The 19,860-nt window shown below is 40.7% G+C and overlaps 1 protein-coding gene across 5 annotated transcripts in view; it reads right to left on the bottom strand.

The window, feature by feature from the left end:
• The window catches only part of CALN1 (calneuron 1), a 520,654-nt gene that overhangs the window by 167,787 nt on the left and 333,007 nt on the right, over positions 1-19,860 (bottom strand). For all 5 annotated transcript variants that reach the window (XM_042240557.2, XM_060405882.1, XM_012104448.5 and 2 more), the window contains one exon: positions 16,333-16,445. In XM_042240557.2, the coding sequence (XP_042096491.1) occupies positions 16,333-16,445 (113 nt within the window). The remainder of the gene's footprint in view (positions 1-16,332; positions 16,446-19,860) is intronic.

Raw genomic sequence — 19,860 nt, 5'->3', positions numbered from 1 at the left:
GCCATGGCCCCCCAAAAATGTAAGACAGGATCTACATGTTAAGCCTAAAGAGGATGTTGTTGTTTTTGTTTAGTTGCTAAATTGTGTCCAATCCTTTTGTGATCCCACGGACTGAAGCGGCCAGGCTCCTCTGTCCGTGGGATTTCCCAGGCCAGAGTGCTGGAGTGGGTTGCATTTCCTTCTCCGGGGGATCTTCCCGACCCAGGGATCAAACGCACATCTCCTGCACTGGCAATTGTATTATCTACCACTGAGCCACCAGGGAAGCCTAGAGAGTATGATTATCTACTAAATAAATCTTTAAAGGCTAAAATATATTAACATATAGGGCAAAAATTCTAGCTTATAAGAGGAAACTCCCTATCATATCAAAAACCAAGAAAATCACAACCTAAATGAGAAAAGACACTCAACAGACACAAACACTGAGATGAATCAGATGTTGGAATTACCTGACAAGGATTTTAAAGGAGACATCATAAAAATCCTTCAACGATCAATATCAAGCTTTCTTAAAACAAACTAAAAATGAGGAAATCTCAACAAGGAAATAGAAGTTATAAAAAAAGAACCCAATGAAAATTATAGAACTGAAAAATATAACTGCAGAAATAAAAAAAGTTGCTGAACAGGAGAGTAAAGTAGAGAAGGCAGAGGTTAGAATCAATGAACTTGAGGACAGGTCAATAGAGTTCACACAATATGAACAGTAGGGAAAAATAAGACTAAATGAAAAAAATGAAAGAAACTCGGGGACCTGTGCAACAATAAAAAAGTTACAACACTCATCTGAGTCTCAGAAGAGGGATCACAGAATGATAAACAAAGAATGATCAAAGAAGTGGCTAAAATTTTCCAAATTTGGTAAATAAATAAATAAATAAATAAACCTACAAATTGAAATCATACCTCAAACTGGATGAGCCCAAATAAATCCATTCTAAGACATTTCAGAAATAAAGTTTAAAAAATTAAAAAACTCAGAAAAATTCTGGAAAGCAGCCAGAGAAAGATGATGCATTACCTACAGTGAGAAAACAATTCAGATGACAACAGATTGCTTCTCTGAAATCACGGCAACCAGAAGGAAGTGGCGTAACATTTTTCAAGTTCTGAGAAAGAAAGAAAAACAACTATCATCTGCAGGACACAACTGGCAAAGTTATCCTCTCTAGGAATGAGGGCAAATCAAGAGAGTCTCAGATGAATAAAAAGTAAAAGAACTTGCTGCTATCAAATTTATCTTTGAAGATTGCCTAAAAGAAGCTCTTCAGACAAGAAAAGAAATGATGAAATAAAGAATCTTGAAGAATCAAAAAGGAAGATGGGATGTTAAAAAGAGTAAAAATATCTTAGGTCAATACAATAAACTGTTCTTTTATTCATGAATTTTATAAGCCATATTTAATGATTGGGACAAAATTATAATACCATCTGATATTGATATTTCAAAGTAGAAAGGCAAAAGAAGTTAAATGTAAGTACCATCTTCCCAGTCCACTCAAAGAGGCAAAATGTTGATAGCAGTAGATTGTGAAGACACAAATATGTACTGTAATACCCAAATCAACCACTATGAAAACTATACAAAGAGATACACTCAAAAGTACTACAAATAAATCAAGATGGGATTCTCATAAGTGTTCAAGAAACCTGCAGAAAGATAAGAAAAGCAGAGGAATAAGGACTAGAACAAATAAAAAGAAAACAAATAATAAAATGGCTAACATATACTTCAATAATTAAATAGGAATGGTCAAATTACAGCAATCAAGAAACAGAGATTGACAGAATAGGTAAAAATACAGCCCAATTGTATGCTGTTTACTATGCAAATATTAATTTTAAGAAGCAGGAGTGGCTATATTAATATCCAATGGTGTAGATGTGAGAGCAAGAAAGTTACCAGAGGGAAAGAGAACATTACATAATGGTAAAAGGATCAACTCAGCAAGAGGATCAGTAAAAGTACCTATGATCTTAAATATGGACACAACAAAACAAAACAAAAAGAGCCTCAAAATACATGAAACAAAATGGACAGAGCCTAAAGGAGAAATAAATCTACAATCATAGCTGGGGACTTCAGTACTACCCCTCTTAGCAAATTACAGAACCACTAGAGAGAAAACTGGCAAGGATACAGAGACCTAAACAGCACAAACAACCAACTTAGGATCCAATTTACATATATAGGACACTCAACCCAACAACAACAGAAAGTAAATTTTTAAAGTGCTCATGGAAATTTCACCAAGACATACCATATCTGAGACTATTCAACAAACCTCCAAAATTTATATAATTGAAATCACAGAGTTTGTTCTCTGATCATAATGGAATAAAACTAAAAACCAGTAACAGAAAGATACTAGGAAAATCTCTAAATACAAGGAAATTTAACAATACATTTCTAAATAATTTATGATTTTAAAAGACTATAAATAAGAATATGGAGAATTGAATGAAAGTGAAAAGATAACATGAATCAACAATCAAAGCTCCTAGAAAAAGAAGAGAAAAACAAAACAAATAAAATAAACAATCCAGAACAGTCAGAAAGAAGGAAACAATAAAAATAAGAGTAAAGGCCAATGAAACTGGAAATGAGAAACTGATACAGAATATCAATGAAACAAAAAGGAAAGCGTTGAAAAAATGCAAAAAAATTTGCAAAACTCTAGCAAGAGTGCCAACAAGTAGAGATTTAAATAAATGGAAAGGCATATGTTCATGATGGGGAGACTCAATATAATAAAGATCGCCCCAATTTCATCTATAGGTTTAATGTAATTCTATCAAAATCTTAGCAAAGTTTAGTAGATATATACAAACTTATTCTTGAATTTATATGGAAAAACTCAGACTCTTAGAATAGCATAAACAATCTTGATAGCAAGACTAAAGTAGAGGAATCATGTACTTGGTTAAGGCTTATGATATAGTTAACAGTAATCAGAATGGTGTTACATTGGCAGAAGGATAGACACATATACCAGTGGAACAGAATAGATGCCCAGAAACAGAACAAACGGAAGAGGATATATGGATGGCATATTAGTCTTGGCTCAGGGGCTGCTTGCCCCGAGCTGGGGCTGTGGGTGGGAGCCCAGACACGCAGGGGCAGGCCGGAAAAGCTTAGCCATCAGGGAAATGCTTAGCCGGAAAAGCTTAGCCATCAGGGAAATGCAAACTGAACTATCACTACATTCCTAACAGAATGGCTAAAATGAAAACACTGACACCACCAGAGCTAGCGAACATTCGGAGGAACTGGATCATTTCACATAGTGTTGGTAAGAAGGTAAAACATCCCTGTCACTCTGGAATACAATTTGGCAGTTTCTTATAAAACTAAATATGCTATTATTTTATGATGCAGCAACTGCACTCAAGGGCATTTATCGTCAGCTCAGTTCAGTTCAGTCACTCAGTGGGGTCTGATTCTTTGAGACCCCACGGACTGCAGCACGCCAGGTTTCCCTATCCTGGAGTGTACTCAAACTCATGTCCATTGAGTCGGTGATGCCATACAACCATCCCATCCTCTGTCACCCGCTAGCATGTATCCTAGAGAAATGAAAATGTATGTTTACACGAAAACCTGTACACAAATGCTAAGAGCAGATTTATTCATTCATAATAGTCCAAAACTTTAAACAGCACAGATGTCCCTCACAGGTGAATGGTTAAATTAAATGTGGTACATCCACACCATGATATATTCACCAAAAGAAAAGAGCAAACTACTGATACACACAACAACTTGAATGAATCTCAAGGATATTATGCTGAGTTAAAAAAAAAGCCAATTCCAAAAGGTTACATGATTCTACTTATAAAAATATCTTAAAGTGACAAAATCTTATGAGCTAAAAACTGAATAGTGGTTAGCTACAGTTAGGGATGGGGGGTAGACGTATGAGAGTATGATAACACTGTTCACTGTCTTGAATGTGGTGTCAGATACACGAAACCTCCACATCTGAAAAAACTGTCGAGTAGCGAACCTACACATACACGAACATGAGTGCACATAAAATAAGGGAAATAGGAGGAATATGGTGAATTTTATGAATGTCAAAATCCCATTTATGATAATGTACTATGACCTTGCAAAACATTGCCACTGGGGGAAATTGGGTGGATCTTTCCGAATTATTTTTTAACACCACATGTGAATCTACAACCATTTCAATAAAAATGTTACAAAATCAGAATATATAATACCAAGCTATATTAACAGAAATTGAGAAGAGAAATGAGAGAATAAATATAAGCCAATTTTTTCTTTAAGGGAATGTCAGAAGTTCTTTATTCCTTTCACTTTACTATTCAGAAAATGTAATTTAAAATACATGTTTCATAAAGGTAAAAAATCAGGAATAGGAATTTAACAAAAAGAGCTATCTTTATGTTTAATTTAGAGGATAAAGCATACAAAACAGTATAGCAAAAGACAGAAAACAAAGGACACAGATAAAAAAGCAAAACTACATGACAACTGAACTGTGAATACACATCAGTTATAAACCGGGGGATTAAACCACTTGATTTAAAGACAAATTCTCTCAGATCAGCTTATAAAGACAAGTCTGACATGATTCTCACAAAGAGAGGGACACCTGAAAAAGTAGAATTTTTTAAAGGAAAGAGGATGGCTAAGGAAATAACCAGTAAAACCAACAACAACAATAACAAAAAAAAAGAAAATGAATTGAGGTTAGTGTTAATATCAGAAAAGGAATATTCAAGATAAAAATAGTGGATGGGCCAAGAAGGTTATTTGTAGATATGAATGGTAATAATAGATACATTATGGAAATAACACTATTCTATTTAGTGACCAGCTCTGCCTCCAGAATAAAGCCTGTGCCTGTGCCCTTCTCACTACCTTAGTTGCTCCCACCCTAGTGCAAGCCATTGACATGGCTCTCCTACTTTTGAATAGCTTCCTGAGTCCCCATCTGCATTCTAAGCCCCTATATTCCATCCACAGTGGATGGAATTATCACCACAGCCGTGGTCATGTTATTTGCATGCAAATCAAAATATACCCCTCCATTGTTTAAAATACTCCAAGGAGTACTGCTTCTACATAAAATCATATCCATACTCTTTGTCTTGATGGGACCTGAGACAAAGAGTGCTCCCATAAGTGTCAATTCACTCCCTCTCCTTTTTTAAAATTTTCAAAAAATGTTTTAGCCGCACTGCTCAGTATGCGAGATCCTAGTTCCCCGATCAGGGATCAAACCAGTGCCACCTGCAGTGGAAACGTGGAATCTTAATCACTCCACCACCAGGGAAGTCAAGGAAGTGAAAGTCACTCAGTAATGTCTGACTCTTTGCAACCCCATGGACTATACAGTCCCTGGAATTCTCCAGGATAGAATACCAGAGCGGGTAGCCTCTCCCTTCTCCAGGGGATCTTTCCAACTCAGGGATCAAACCCAGGTCTCCTGCAGTACAGGTGGATTATTTACCAGCTAAACCATAAGGGAAGCCCAAGAATACTGGAGTGGGTAGCCTATCCCTTCTCCACTAGATTTTTCTGACCTGGGAATCAAACCGGGGTCTTCTGCATTGCAGGCAGATGCTTTACCAACTGAGCTATCAGGGAAGCCCAATAGCAAAAACAAACAAACAAACAAAAAAAACACACACCTTAATTTAAAAATCTGGGACCATGGCTGTCCAAAAGAAAGACTACCATTTCCAGGCATGCCTTGCTGCTGGGTGTGGCAACATGACCAACTTCTGGTCAACCACATGACTAGCTTCTGGCCAATTGGACATAAATAGAAGCCACATATGAAGCTTCTTCAAAGATTTGTGCTCTGTTTCCCTTCATTGGCTTTCTGATAGGTGCATGCAGATGTGGACGTAAGCCACATGGTTAGGGTGATATTGGAGGATTTCAGAGTAATGAATCAGATGGCAGCAGAGAATTGAGGAAGGGTGATTTCTATTTGCTTCTATTCTGTTTGTACCACTGTTAGATTGGTTTCAATCACATTCTGCTGAATGTATATCCCAACATAGGACCTACAGTGTCCCACAAAAGCTGATCTTTACACAGACATCCCCAACCTCATCTCCTACCACTTGCCCACCAAGCTCTAATCAAGCTTGTCCCTCCTCAGGGTCCTAGAATTTCCTGTTGCCTCCCTGTGGTGAACATTTACCCCAGAGGTTGCAGGCTGGTACTTCCTCATGATTTAAGTGTAAGTTCAAACATCATCTCCTCAGAGAAGTCTTTTTTCAACGCTCTATTTAAAGTTGTGTAGTACCTAACCTGAGGATTCCCTGGTGGAAAAAAAAGTCCCCCTATTAATGCAGAAGATTGGGGTTTGATCCCTGGGTCAGGAAGACCCCCTGGAGAAGGAAATGGCAACTCACTCCAGTATTGCCTTGAGAACCCGATGAAAAGTATGAAAAGGCAGAAAGATAGGACACTGAAAGATGAACTCCCCAGGTCGGTAGGTATGCAATATGCTACTGGAGATCAGTGGAGAAATAACTCCAGAAAGAATGAAGACACTGAGCCAAAGCAAAAACAACACTCAGCTGTGGATGTGACTCATGATGGACTAAAGTTCGATGCTGTAAAGAGCAAGATTGTATAGGAGCCTGGGATGTTGGGTCCCTGAAACAAGGCAAATTGGAAGTGCTCAAATAGGAGATGGCAAGAGTGAACATCGACATTTAGGAATCAGCAAACTAAAATGGACTGGGTGAATTTAACTGAGATGACCATGATATCTACTACTGTGGGCAAGAAGCCCTTAGAAGAAATGGAGTAGGCACCAATAGTCAACAAAAGAGTCCAAAATGCAGTACTTGGGTGAGGTCTCAAAAATGACAGCATGATCTCTGTTTGTTTCATGGTAAACCATTCAATGTCACAGTAATCTAAGTCTATGCACTGACCAGTAATGCTGAAGAAGCTGAAGTTGAACAGTTCTATGAGGACTTACAAGACCTTCAAGAACTAACACCCCCAAGAAATGTCCTTTTCATTATAGGGGACTGGAATGCAAAAGTATGGAGTCAAGAGATACCTGGAATAACAAGCAAATTTGGCCTTGGAGTACAGAATGAAGCAGGGCAAGGGTTAATAGAGTTTCACCAAGAGAATGCACTGGTCATAGCAAATACCCTCTTCCAATAACACAAGAGAAGACTCTACACATGGACATCACCAGATGGTCAATACCGAAATCAGACTGATCATATTTTTTGCAGCTGAAGATGGAGAAGCTCTATAAGTCAGCAAAAACAAGAGAGGAAGCTGACTGTGACTCAGATTATGAACTCCTTATTGCCCAATTCAGACTTAAACTGAAGAAAGTAGGGAAAACAACTAGACCATTCAGGTATGACCTAAATCAAATCCCTTACGATTATGGAGTGGAAATGACAAATAGGTTGAAGGGATTAGATCTGATAGACAGAGTGCCTGAAGAACTATGGACAGAGGTTCTTCACATTGTACAGGAGGCAGTGATCAAGACCGTCCCCAAGAAAAAGAAATGCAAAAAGGCAAAATGGTTCTCTGAGGAGGCCTTACAAATAGCTGGGGAAAGAAGAGAAGCAAAAGGCAAAGGAGAAAAGGAAAGATAGAACCATTTGAATGCAGAAATCCAAAGAATAGCAAGGGGAGATAAGAAAGCCTTCCTCAGAGATCAATGCAAAGAAATAGGGGAAAACAATAGAATGCGAAAGACTAGAGATCTCTTCAAGAAAACTAGAGATACGAGGGGAATATTTTATGCAAAGATGGGCACTATAAAGGACAGAAATAGTATGGACCTAACAGAAGCAGAAGATATTAAGTAGAGGTGGCAAGAATACACAGAAGAACTATACAAAGATCTTCATGACCCAGGTAATCACCCAGGTGATCACTCACCTAGAGCCAGACATCCTGGGATGTGAAGTAAAGTGGGCTTTAGGAAGCATCACTATGAAGAGAGCTAGTGGAGGAGATGGAATTCCAGTTGAGCTATTTCAAATCCTAAAAGATGATGCTGTGAAAGTGCTGCACTCAATATGCCAGCAGATTTGGAAAACTCTGCAGTGGCCACAGGACTGGAAAAGGTCAGTTTTCACTCCAGTCCCAAAGAGAGGCAATGCCAAAGGATGTTCAAACAAAGAATGTTCAAATATACTGCACAACTGCACTCATCTCACATGCTAGCAAAATAATGCTCAAGATTCTCCAAGCCAGGCTTCAACAGTACATGAACCGTGAACCTCCAGATGTTCAAGCTGTTTTTAGAAAAGGCAGAGGAACCAGAGATCAAATTTCCAACATCCGCTGGATCATCAAAAAAGCAAGAGAGTTTCAGAAAAACATCTACTTCTGCTTTATTGACTATGCCAAAGCCTTTGACTCTGTGGATCACAACAAACTGTGGAAAATTATTTAAGAGATGGGAATACCAGACCACCTGACCTGCCTCCTAAGAAATCTGTATGCAGGTCAGGAAGCAACAGTCAGAACTGGACATGGAACAACAGATTGGTTCCAAATAGGAAAAGGAGTACATCAAGGCTGTATATTGTCACCCTGCTTATTTAACTTATATGCAGAGTATATCATGAGAAACACTGGGCTGGAGGAAGCACAAGCTGGAATCAAGATTGCCGGGAGGACTATCAATAATCTCAGATATGCAGGTGACACCACCCTTATGGCAGAAAGCAAAGAAGAACAAAAGAGCCTCTTGATGAAAGTGAAAGAGGAGAGGGAAAAAGTTGGCTTAAAACTCAACATTCAGAAAACTAAGATCATGGCATCTGGTCCCATCACTTCATGGCAAATAGATGGGGAAACAATGGAAACAGTGACTTTATTTTCTTGGGCTCCAAAATCACTGCAGATGGTGACTGAAGCCATGAAATTAAAGGCTCCTTTGAAGAAAAGTTATGACCAACCTAGACAGCAATATAACAGCATATATTAAAAAGCAGAGACATTACTTTGCTGACAATGGTCCATCTAGTCAAAGTTTTGGGTTTTCCAGTGGTCATGTATGGATGTGAGAATTGGAATATAAAGAAGGCTGAGCGCCGAAGAATTGATGCTTTTGAACTGTGGTGTTGGAGAAGACTCTTGAGAGTCCCTTGGACAGCAAGGAGATTCAACCAGTCCATCCTAAAGGAAATCAGTCCTGAATATTCATCGGAAGGACTGATGCTGAAGCTGAAACTCCAGTATTTTGATCACCTGATATAAAGAAATGACTCATTTGAAAAGACCCCAATGCTGGGAAACATTGAAGGTGGGAGAAGGGGATGGCAGAGGATGAGATGGTTGGATGGCATCACTGACTCAATGAACATGAGTTTGAGTAAGCTCTGGGAGTTGGTGATGGACAGGGAAGCCTGACATGCTGTAGTTCATGAGGTTGCAGAGAGTCGGACATGACTGAGCAACTGAACTGAACTGAATTGGCATTGTCTTTCTTTGGGATGGGAATGAACACTGACCTTTTCCAGTCCTGTGGGCACTGTGGAGTTTTCCAAATTTGCTGGCATATTGAGTGCAGCACTTTCACAGCATCATCTTTTAGGATTTGAAATAATTCACCTGGAGTTCTATCACCTCCACTAGCTCTGTTCATAATGATGCTTCCTAAGGCCCACTTGACTTCGCATTCCAGGATGTCTCACTCTAGGTGAGTGATCACACCATCATGGTTATCTAGGTCATGAAGATCTCTTTTGTATAGTTCTTCTGTGTATTTTTGCCATCTCTTCTTAATATCTTCTGCTTCTGTTAGGTAGGTCCATTCTGTCCTTTATTGAACCCATCTTTGCATGAAATGTTCCCTCGGTATCTCTAATTTTCTTGAAGAGATCTCTAGTCTTTCCCATTTTGTTGGTTTTCCTCTATTTCTTTGTATTGATAACTGAGGAAGGCTTTCTTATCTCTCCTTGCTGTTCTTTGGAACTCTGCATTCAAATGGGTATTCCTTTCTTTTTCCCCTTTGCCTTTTGCTTCTCTTCTTTTCCCAGCTATTTGTAAGGCCTCCTCAGAGAACCATTTTGCCTTTTTGCATTTCTTTTTCTTGGGGATGGTCTTGATCATTGCCTCCTGTACAATGTCACGAACCTCCATCCATAGTTCTTCAGGCACTCTATCAGATCTAATCCCTTGAATCTATTTGTCCCTTCCACTGGATAATCATAAGGGATTTGATTTAGGTCATACCTGAACGGTCTAGTGGTTTTCCCTAGATGGTTGGATGGCATCACTGACACGAGGGACATGAGTTTGAGTAGACTCCAGGAGTTGGTGATAGAAAGGGAAGCCTAGGGTGCTGTAGTCCATGGGGTCACAGAGAGTCAGACATGAGTGAGCGACTGAATTGATCTGAATTGTGGATTTTAGAGGATTCATCAGCCAGACCCCAAGAAGTCTCCACTGGCTCCACACCTGCCTTGTTTCTTTCTCTCTTCCCTCTGAACGTGAACGCAAGATATTACCCTTACTAGACCCAGTCCTCTTTTAGATAACTTTGAATGAAAATTCTATGCTTTCCTGAGGTCGACAGTATATTCATATTACATACAGACCCTGTGTGTTAGACTTAAAGAAAACAACTTTACCTGTAACATGGGAAGATTCCACTGGACATAAGTATTAAGTCACTGGTGCCAGGAGTTTCCTGGATATGACCAGTGACTTTTTCCTCTTTTTGCCTGAAGTCACCTATCAGCCCTACCCAATCACAAAGCTGAGAACCCATCATGAATTTATTTAGAAGGGATATTTAAAATTAGTTTCAACTTATTATTTTTCTTCTGATTATGAAATCAATGCAGACATTCTTGTAAAAGGTGAGTTTTCGATATACTAACTTGATATAAGGTGACTGATACATTGCGGAACTGCAGCTGGCCTCAGGTCTCCTGTGGCTTCTGGAACAAATAGCCACCCAGCTGCTTGGGGTGACCATTGCTTCTTCAGAGGCTTTGCCTGAATTCTTTTCCTCCAGGCAGATGACAGTCACCATTTTGATTATAAACTTTTAAACTCTCATGTAAATTTTGTGTACTTTATTTACCATAGCAATGAATACTTGTACTAGAAAGTCTAACACTTTTTTTTTGGCCGCTGAAAACAGCTGTTTTACAGTGTGATTTTGTTAATTTCATTGAATAATAACAGAGTAGATCCTATGGCCTAATTGTAGAAATTTCAGAAACTACATACAAGGATAAAGAAAATTTACATTCACCTCTATTCCAAGTCATAATAATTAGTATTGTCAGAATTACTACATTTTCCCCAGTTTTAGTCTCTGTATGAATATAAATGGATATACAATAGTTGTAGGACAAGGATGTAATTATACTGTAAATTAAAATCTCTAGATCGTAGAGTGAAAATATTATTTTTTAAAATTGCACAATATTCCATCTTTTTAAGCGCATTTTTCTACACCTCTAACTAATTTCATATGACATAGTCTTAGACGTAGAATTATTTTTAATTATAGCGTTTAACGTTGGAAAAGTTGTAGAAAACCATCACCAAATAGTTTTCAAAAAAGTTTTAAAATTTACATTTCTACTGGTAGTTTATGAGTTTGCCCATTTCCTCTCACTCTTGACAGCACTATTATATGTTTTATTCTTTTCCAACTTGATAGATGAAAACTGTTATCCAATTACTATTTTAGTAGATATCCCTTAGATTTCTAGTGAGGTTGAGAACTGTTTTAATGTTTGTTTAAAGTAAAGTATCCATCAATTGTTATTTCTTATCCCACTCATCTATTATCATATCTAGAGGTTTCCATATTGTTTTAGAAATGCTCTCCACATACACCTTAGTCTATTGCTGTATTTTTTCCTATTACTTTTTAAACTATTTCTTTCTTTATTTATTTGGCTGTGCTGGGTCTTAGTTGCAGCATGCAGGATCTTTAGTTGTGGCATCTGGGATCTAGTTCCCTGACCAGTGAGAGAACCCAGTGCCCCTGCACTGGGAGCAGGGGGTCTTAACAAACCCTGGACTGCCAGAGAAGTCTCCCAATTACTTTCTGAAACATGCTTTCAATAGTTTAATAGTTTTTATTTATGATTCTTCTGTTGCTTCAATGCTTAGAAAGGCAATTCCTACTTAGAAAATTAGTTACATATTGACATGTAATTCCTCCATCTTTTAAAACAGTTAAAACGTATACTGTTATATGGACTAAAGACAAATGGTACTTATAAATATGGGTAAATGAGGGAAAAACCCAAATGACCAAGGTTTGAAACAGACCAGTAAGCCTTACTGGATGCCTGCCCCATGTGCCAGGATCACTGAAATCTCAGTGGCTCTCAATCTTGGGCGAGCATCAGAGCCACCCGGAGGGCGGATTGAACCCAGATACCAGCTCCACCCTGGAGTTTTTGATACAGTGCTTCTGGGGTGGGGTCCAGGTGTCTGCATATCTAACATGTCCCAGGTGATGCTGATGCTGCTGGTTCAGGAAGCAGACTCTGAGAACCTCTGCTGAGTTTTCCATGCTCCATATTTCACAGGCAGTAAAATCGCTTTGGGGATTCAAGCATTCGCTGTCAATCTAACAGGCCTCGTGACAGGCATGGCTGCTGAAAGCTATTTGGTTCCTAAGATGATTAAGAACAGCAGCTTTGGATCCCAAACTCTGATAGAGTGGCACGTTGACAAAATATTGAGGAGAGAACCATTCTGTTGGTGCCAGATTTGATGTAAGAAGCGACTCTGCCTGCTGGAATGCAAGTTATCCATAAAAGAACAAAAGTCAAAATCCTGGTATTTTCTAGGTCTTTGTCACATGCAACAAACACCTCATGTGAATGAACATAATTTCTTCTGTCTCACTTGCTTTCCCTGCAAGTTTTATCCAAGGTCGACCTCACAGGGCAGATAATTTAGTTTCACAGATGAAAAATTGTAGATACTTCATAGTTATTTGACTAGCTGGGGACTATATTTACTTTCCTTTCATCTTCCTTTTCTGATTATACAAGTAATGCATGCCCACTGTCAAGCTTTTGAAAAATACAGAAAGATATGATCACTCATCATGCTATCACATATGGAATGTCACTGTCAATACTCTGACATATTTTCCCCAGTTCTTTTATGCATAAAAGATTTGGCATCATATTGTACCTGGAGCTTTCTGGAGTGTTTCTTTCCTGTGCACACAGCTGTGAGATAAACTAGACCTATTTGTAAACAGGCAAGTAAAAACTCACTCTGGAGCATGCACAAAGAGCAGGAAGCTCTGTGAGTTTCTTTGTTCTTAACCTCCAGCCCCAAACCTGTTCCCACACATCCAATGCCATCCACTGAACAGATCCATTTGCTTAAATATTGATGTATTTCATTTCTTAAATCAGAAACTGTAAATTAGGGACTTCCCTGCAAATGCAGGGAACTCAGGTCTGATCCCTGATCAGGGGCCCAGGATCCCACATGCCTCAGGGCAATTAAGGCCCATATGCTTGCAACTACTGAGTCCACGTGATTTAGAACTTGTGCTCTTCAACCAATGCGCTGCAATAAGACCCAGCACAGCCCCCCCCCCAAAAAACCTGTAAATTAGTCAAGTCTTAGTGAAGTTTGATTATATGTAAGATAAAAATGTGAGCCAAGGCGCCAAGGTGTTCTACCTGTACCTTCTACAGGTACAGGTAAGTCCCGATGGTAAGACACCACTGGCTCCTCTCCTAGCTAAGGGTGGGACTCATCTCTCTCTCTTTAAAGGGAGAAGAGTTTAACAGAAGTGGTGGTTGGACCTAGATCGCCAGAGCTGCACGATCTCCCGTGATGCTGGCCATTACCTCTGCCATTTGGTCATTACCACAGTCTGCGAGCTCATGGCAGAACACAGCTGTGCACAGCGCTGGAGGTCATGGAGGAGGAAAGATGAGGGGCTGTTGTGGGGACTCAGGTGAACCCGAGATGCAGATGCTTCACAGCATGGGAGCATCTGTTGCATTAGACACCTTCTTGGGTACAAGTGGCCTCGTGGTGTGTGGTGCGGGTGACTGGGAGAATAAAGTGACTTTGAGGATGCTGCTGTTCTGCAGTTGCAATGGAGTTGAAGTGTTGAGGATGAAAGCCCCCCCCCCCCCCCACCCTGCATCTGGCCCTCTCAGCTCCTCTCTCCCCTCCTCTCCTCTCCACCACTAACGTACACCAAGTTCTGCTCAACTACATCACAGCAGTAACAGCCAACGCACACGACTTTGATGAATAAAGGAGAAGACAATAAGAATTCCACAGGTTACTATTTGCTACATAAGAGAGAGGTTCTGAACTGGCAGCCAAGAAATCTGTGAGCCTCACACCCAGACTAAGTACCCAGGGAGGACAGACACTCTGGGGCACGGCCCTCGTGTTAGTAGCCAATCAATTCCATCTTCACTGATACCAGTTTCCCGCAAAGAGCCAGGGGCTCAAAACTTTGGGGATGAGCATTAACTGATAAATAGCCCTTTTTGCAGAATCCCATTTGATTTTCTTCTCCCCTTGGCCCTGTAGGCTAGAATGCCAGGAATGAGTGAGCCCTGGAGAGCGGACTTCATTTGCAAGGTGAGCCTAGGGCCTGGTGGGCTCACTTCTCAGAACACAGAGAACATCATGGTCAGTTTTCCTCTAAGATAGGGAGAAACCAAAACCTGGAGAAAATGAAAGGCCGTGACAGCAGTGTCAGGCCAGGAAGCTGAAGCCAAATTACAGCCCCACTCCCCGCTGTGGTCGCCGGTCTCCAAGGCGGTCCTCAATGACCCCTCCTCTGGGGATTCACTGGGAGGGGTCCTCTCCCTCCACTGAATGCAGACGCGCTTTGTAACCAATAGGATTGAGGTATAGTTGAATTACAGTGTTGTGTCAATTTCTGCTGTAGAGCAAAGTGACCCAGTTATACATATATATACATTCTTTTTCATATTCTTTTCTATTGTGGTTTATCATAGAGTATTGAATATAGTTCCCTGTGCTACACAGTAGGACCTTATTGTTTATCCATTCTCCCCTTACCAGTTTGCATCTGCTAATCCCAAACTTACAATCCAACTCTCTCCCACCCTCCTTCCCCTTAGCAACCACCACTCTATTCTCTGTGAAGGACTGTCTTAAACGTCTTTTGTAAAGCCCATAGTGACTGTTAGACTACAGGGTAAGTAACAAGTTCTTACTAAGTACTTGTTGGTTGTATGCAAGATGATAGCAGATTCAGACTAGAGGTACACTGCCAACTGCAATCCTTAACTAGATGAGAGAAGTTTTGTTGGTTAAGGGAAAAAACACATCAAGAAATTAAAGAAACCACCCACCCTGTGTTGGAATGGTATTTTACATGTCTAAACTATAATTCAATTTAACTTGACAAATTATACTCACATTTTAAAAGTAATTATTGATGAGCCATTCCCCAAATTCCATAATGACAAAATAATATTCACATTTTAAAATTAAAGAATATAAAGAAATGACTTATAGCACATCAAAATAGTTCAAAGGTCATTGTTACTTGGAATTTCTAAGACAGCTTGTAGATAGAAACAGAAGCAAATTGAGAAGTATCAAATACAAATTTTGAGATAAAACCATTCTGTCCTCTTGAGAGATAGGATCCAAACACACAAGGCAATCATATCATCCTTTCAGCCAGGACCTCCTGAACCGGGAATGGCAGTGAGCACAGGTAGTACCAATATGTCCTTCCTAAGTGTCTCCACGGAGAAGGCACTGGCACCCCACTCCAGTCCTCTTGCCTGGAAAATCCCATGGATGGAGGAGACTGGTAGGCTGCAGTCCATGGGGTCTCTAAGAGTCGGACACGACTGAGCGACTTCCCTTTCACTTTTCACTTTCATGCATCGGAGAAGGAAATGGCAACCCACTCCAGTGTTCTTGCCTGGAGAATCCCAGGGACGGGGGAGCCTGGTGGGCTTCTGTCTATGGGGTCCCACAGAGTCGGACACGACTGAAGTGACTTAGCAGCTTACCAAGTGTCTCCAGGAAAAAAGCTTTTGTGAACCAGAAGAGGAGGAATCTCATTTCTCCAAAATGTAAAACTATTTTTGAAATAAGGAATAAATAGGGAGATATTTCACTCTTCCAAGACTTAAATGAGTATAGTTTTGATACCTGTTTTCAGGGGACCTAGTATGATCTCAACTTAGTTGTCCAGTTCAAGAAATGTATGTCAGTTGAGCCCAGAAGAGGGCTTCACATGCTGAACAGAAGCTCAAGAATTCACAGTCAAATGTGAGTCCCAAACCCATGTTTACTATCAAATCTAATCTTTAAACAAAATCTTAACTCACCTGCCAGAATATGCTGTCTATTGTGTTTCCAAGAAAACCATCGCGACCTTCTGAAGACACCAGTTTGGGGCCAAGAATGGTCATGAATTCATCAAAATCCACCTGGCCATCCCCTGGAAGGAGAAGATATAAGTATGAGTTGAAAAGTAGCTGAAATTGACCTACCCAATGTTTATTTCATTATTTCACTGGAAATATGAAATAAACATCTCTGTGAAATAAAATCATGGAATAATTTGAAATAATGAAATAAACATCTGGGAGTAGATGAATAAAATAAACATGAAATAAACATCTACATCCTTTTCTCCACAGCATGACCTTGATCAATGAAGAGCTGGAACCATCTCTGAAAACTGTGCAACACTCTTAAAATACCAAAGACAGCCGAGAAACTGGCAACAATTAGTACCTCCAATACCACCTATCCCTAATCGTTTGTTAGTATTTATGTCTAAATCTCAACCAACACCTCCCACAACCTCACAGGTACTGTAATTGCTGGACCCCAAGTTGCCTAGCTGTACAGGAGAGAAATCACACCTTTATCCCAATCTCTTCCTTCATACTGGTCAGTCACACATAAATTTAGTCATCAAGTCTTACTGATTTCACTTGTTAAATATCTGTAGCTGCTCTACCTTCTTCATCAATTCAATTGCTAGTCCAGTTCCAAAAACATTGTGGTAGGAAAATGCTTCCAAGAATGAATGTTCTAATAATAATTACAGTATTACTAGTAAAATGATTTTGTCCTCACATTCTCACCTCCACACTCTCTTCCACAAGTTGAGTTTACTTCTCCCAAAGCCTATCTGATCCTGCTTTAAAAACTTCAATGGCATCTTTGACCAAAAATAAGGAAACCACCTCAGAACCCACCTGCCTCAAGTCCCACTATGCCTTTTGATACCTTTTGATACCTTTTGCTCCCCACCTCTGCACAAGATGCCATGCTATTTCAGAGCTCCAGACACAGCTCTGTCCACACTGTTCCCTCCATTTGTCTACCGGGTGATCTCTAACTTGTTTCATAAAATGAAGCTGAAATATCATGTTCTCTTTTGATATTTTTCCTGACCCTTTCTCATCTCACTAGACAGAGTTGGGCAAACTTCTGTTTCTCCTACTAACTTAATGTGCATCTGTTTAGAACTGATTACCCTCTATCTCAGCACTAATGTGCATGCCTTTCTCTCACCTAGATTGTTAGCTCTGCAAGGCCAAGGACCCAGCCTGAAATGTCTCTATATTTGACACCATGGTAGGCATTCAAAGTGCCCTTAGAGAATGAATGATATCCCTTGCTTGCACTTTCTTTGCTCAGTTCAACATGTATTGGAACTTCCATGCTAGAGCTGACACTGGCCAAGTGAACTTAGGCCAACTTAGACAAAAGCAGACCTTCAGGGTCTGAGCCCCCAGGATTCATCAGCGTGGCATTCTGCACGGACTGCTTGGGAGGGTGTCTCCACCAAGAGTCACCACACCTTGGCCCCAGGTGAAAAAGACAGCCCGGGTGGCTGCATACAAGCTTGCCAAAGTGCAGACATATCAGTCCACTCCCAGAGTGTAATAGCCTTCCATGAGCCTTTGCTGAAAACCTACTTCCAAAATTCAAGCAGATGTCATCATCAAGATGTCAATAATTTGGAAAGAGACAGTCCAGGAACAGATCCCAGTGTAGATAAAACTTCCAAGAGGATAGGAGAAGCATGACAAGTCAGTGGGAAAGGGAAGACTGAGCCACCAAACGGGGTGGGGCAGTCCAAGGACTATTGAGAAACGGATGTACCTCTTACCATTCGACAAGATGAAAGGATCCAAAATTTCGCCCTGGCTGGTCATCATCAGCTGACAACAAGTTAGCATCTTGCCTTTCAAACTAGCAAATACTGCTTAAAAGAATACTGTTCAATGCTGGCAGAGATGTGGAGAAGACAGGAGCTCTCTTATGCATCCCTGCGTGCTCATCCTCAGTACTGACTAGCAGGACTCAAGATGCTGTGTCCTGCTGGTTCCTTTTCACTTAATAACTTCACTTTTAAAGAAAAAAACAAAGCGAGGAAACTACCTTACATGCAGTCCAGGATGTTTACCCAAAGATATATCATCCAGTATTTGTGAAAGTAGAAAGCTGGAGGAAGCTGAGACTGGCCCAGCCTTGCTGGTATTCACACTGAGTTAGCACCACATGGCTCCCAGGCTAGGACAGTCACACTTGTTATATTCATGCACTAACCTGCTGCTCACCCCAAGTTGCTCCTGCTAGTCAAACCTGGCACTGGGGACTTCCCTGGCAGTCCAGTGGTTAAGAATCAGCCTGCCAGTGCAGGGGACATGGGATCCTAGCTCTGGGGACTAACATTCTACAAGCCACAGGGCAGCTAAGCCCCTGAGCCAACTACTGAAGCCGGAGTGCCCTAGAATCCATGCTCTGCAACAAGAGAAGCTACCATAATGAGAAGCCTGCATGCTGCAACCAGAGTGTAGCCTCTGCTCACCACAACTAGAGAAAGCCTGCATGCATCAGTGAAGAGCCTGTGTGCTGCAACGAAGGGCTGCTGCTGCTGCTGCTGCTGCTGCTAAGTCGCTTCAGTCATGTCCAACTCTGTGCGACCCCATAGACGGCAGCCCACCAGGCTCCCCCGTCCCTGGGATTCTCCAGGCAAGAACACTGGAGTGGGTTGCCATTTCCTTCTCCAATGCATGAAAGTGAAAAGTGAAAGTGAAGTCGCTCAGTCGTGTCCAACTCTTAGCAACCGCATGGACTGTAGCCCACCAGGCTCTTCCATCCATGGGATTTTCCAGGCAAGAGTACTGGAGTGGGGTGCCACTGCCTTCTCCGAATGAAGACCTAGTGCAGCCATAAATAAATAAACATAAAGCTGGTGCTGGATGGCCAAAAAGTCTCAGACCAGAAGATGCTTTCTCAAGAGAGAAAAAGTGTCACCTTCAGTAAGATGGAAAGTGATTCTCAGGGGACAAAAAATATCTTAGGCCTCACAATCATTAGTGGCCTCCTAAGGTCACAGTCCATAAAGAGACATATGCACACTGTATCTGTGCTATTAAAATGCCATGGGGTCGGGGCAACTAGAGAAACAAGTGTCTTAAAAGGCACCTGAGCAGGTGAGTGGCAGAACAAGAAGGAGGAGCAGGACAAGAGGAAGAAGCAGAGAAGGAAGAGGAAGTAGTTTGAAAAACACTAGACTAGACAATGTCTCAAGTACAGGAAGTCCCCTCCATGCCAATCGTCAAGTCGTGACCTTTCAAAGATGCAAACGTGCATCTAGTTCCAGCAAGGAGCCAGAACCTGTTCCATCGATGTCAGGCATGAGTGAAATTGCAGCTTGCCCTCCGTCTCCTATTGCTGACAATCCTTCAGTTCCACCATCTCCCACCTCCTGTCCCTCCTCCAGTTGGTAACCTTTGATGCCAGCCCCTGGATGCCAGCTGTTGTGCTGTACTAGTATAAGATGAGAAATGTTTTCTTTATTTTTTTGTGTTTGTTTTTTATGTATTAGT

This window comes from Ovis aries, chromosome 24 (genome assembly GCF_016772045.2).
Source record: "Ovis aries strain OAR_USU_Benz2616 breed Rambouillet chromosome 24, ARS-UI_Ramb_v3.0, whole genome shotgun sequence".
Lineage (NCBI taxonomy): Eukaryota > Metazoa > Chordata > Mammalia > Artiodactyla > Bovidae > Ovis > Ovis aries.
This window is presented reverse-complemented; position numbering and strand designations above follow the sequence as displayed.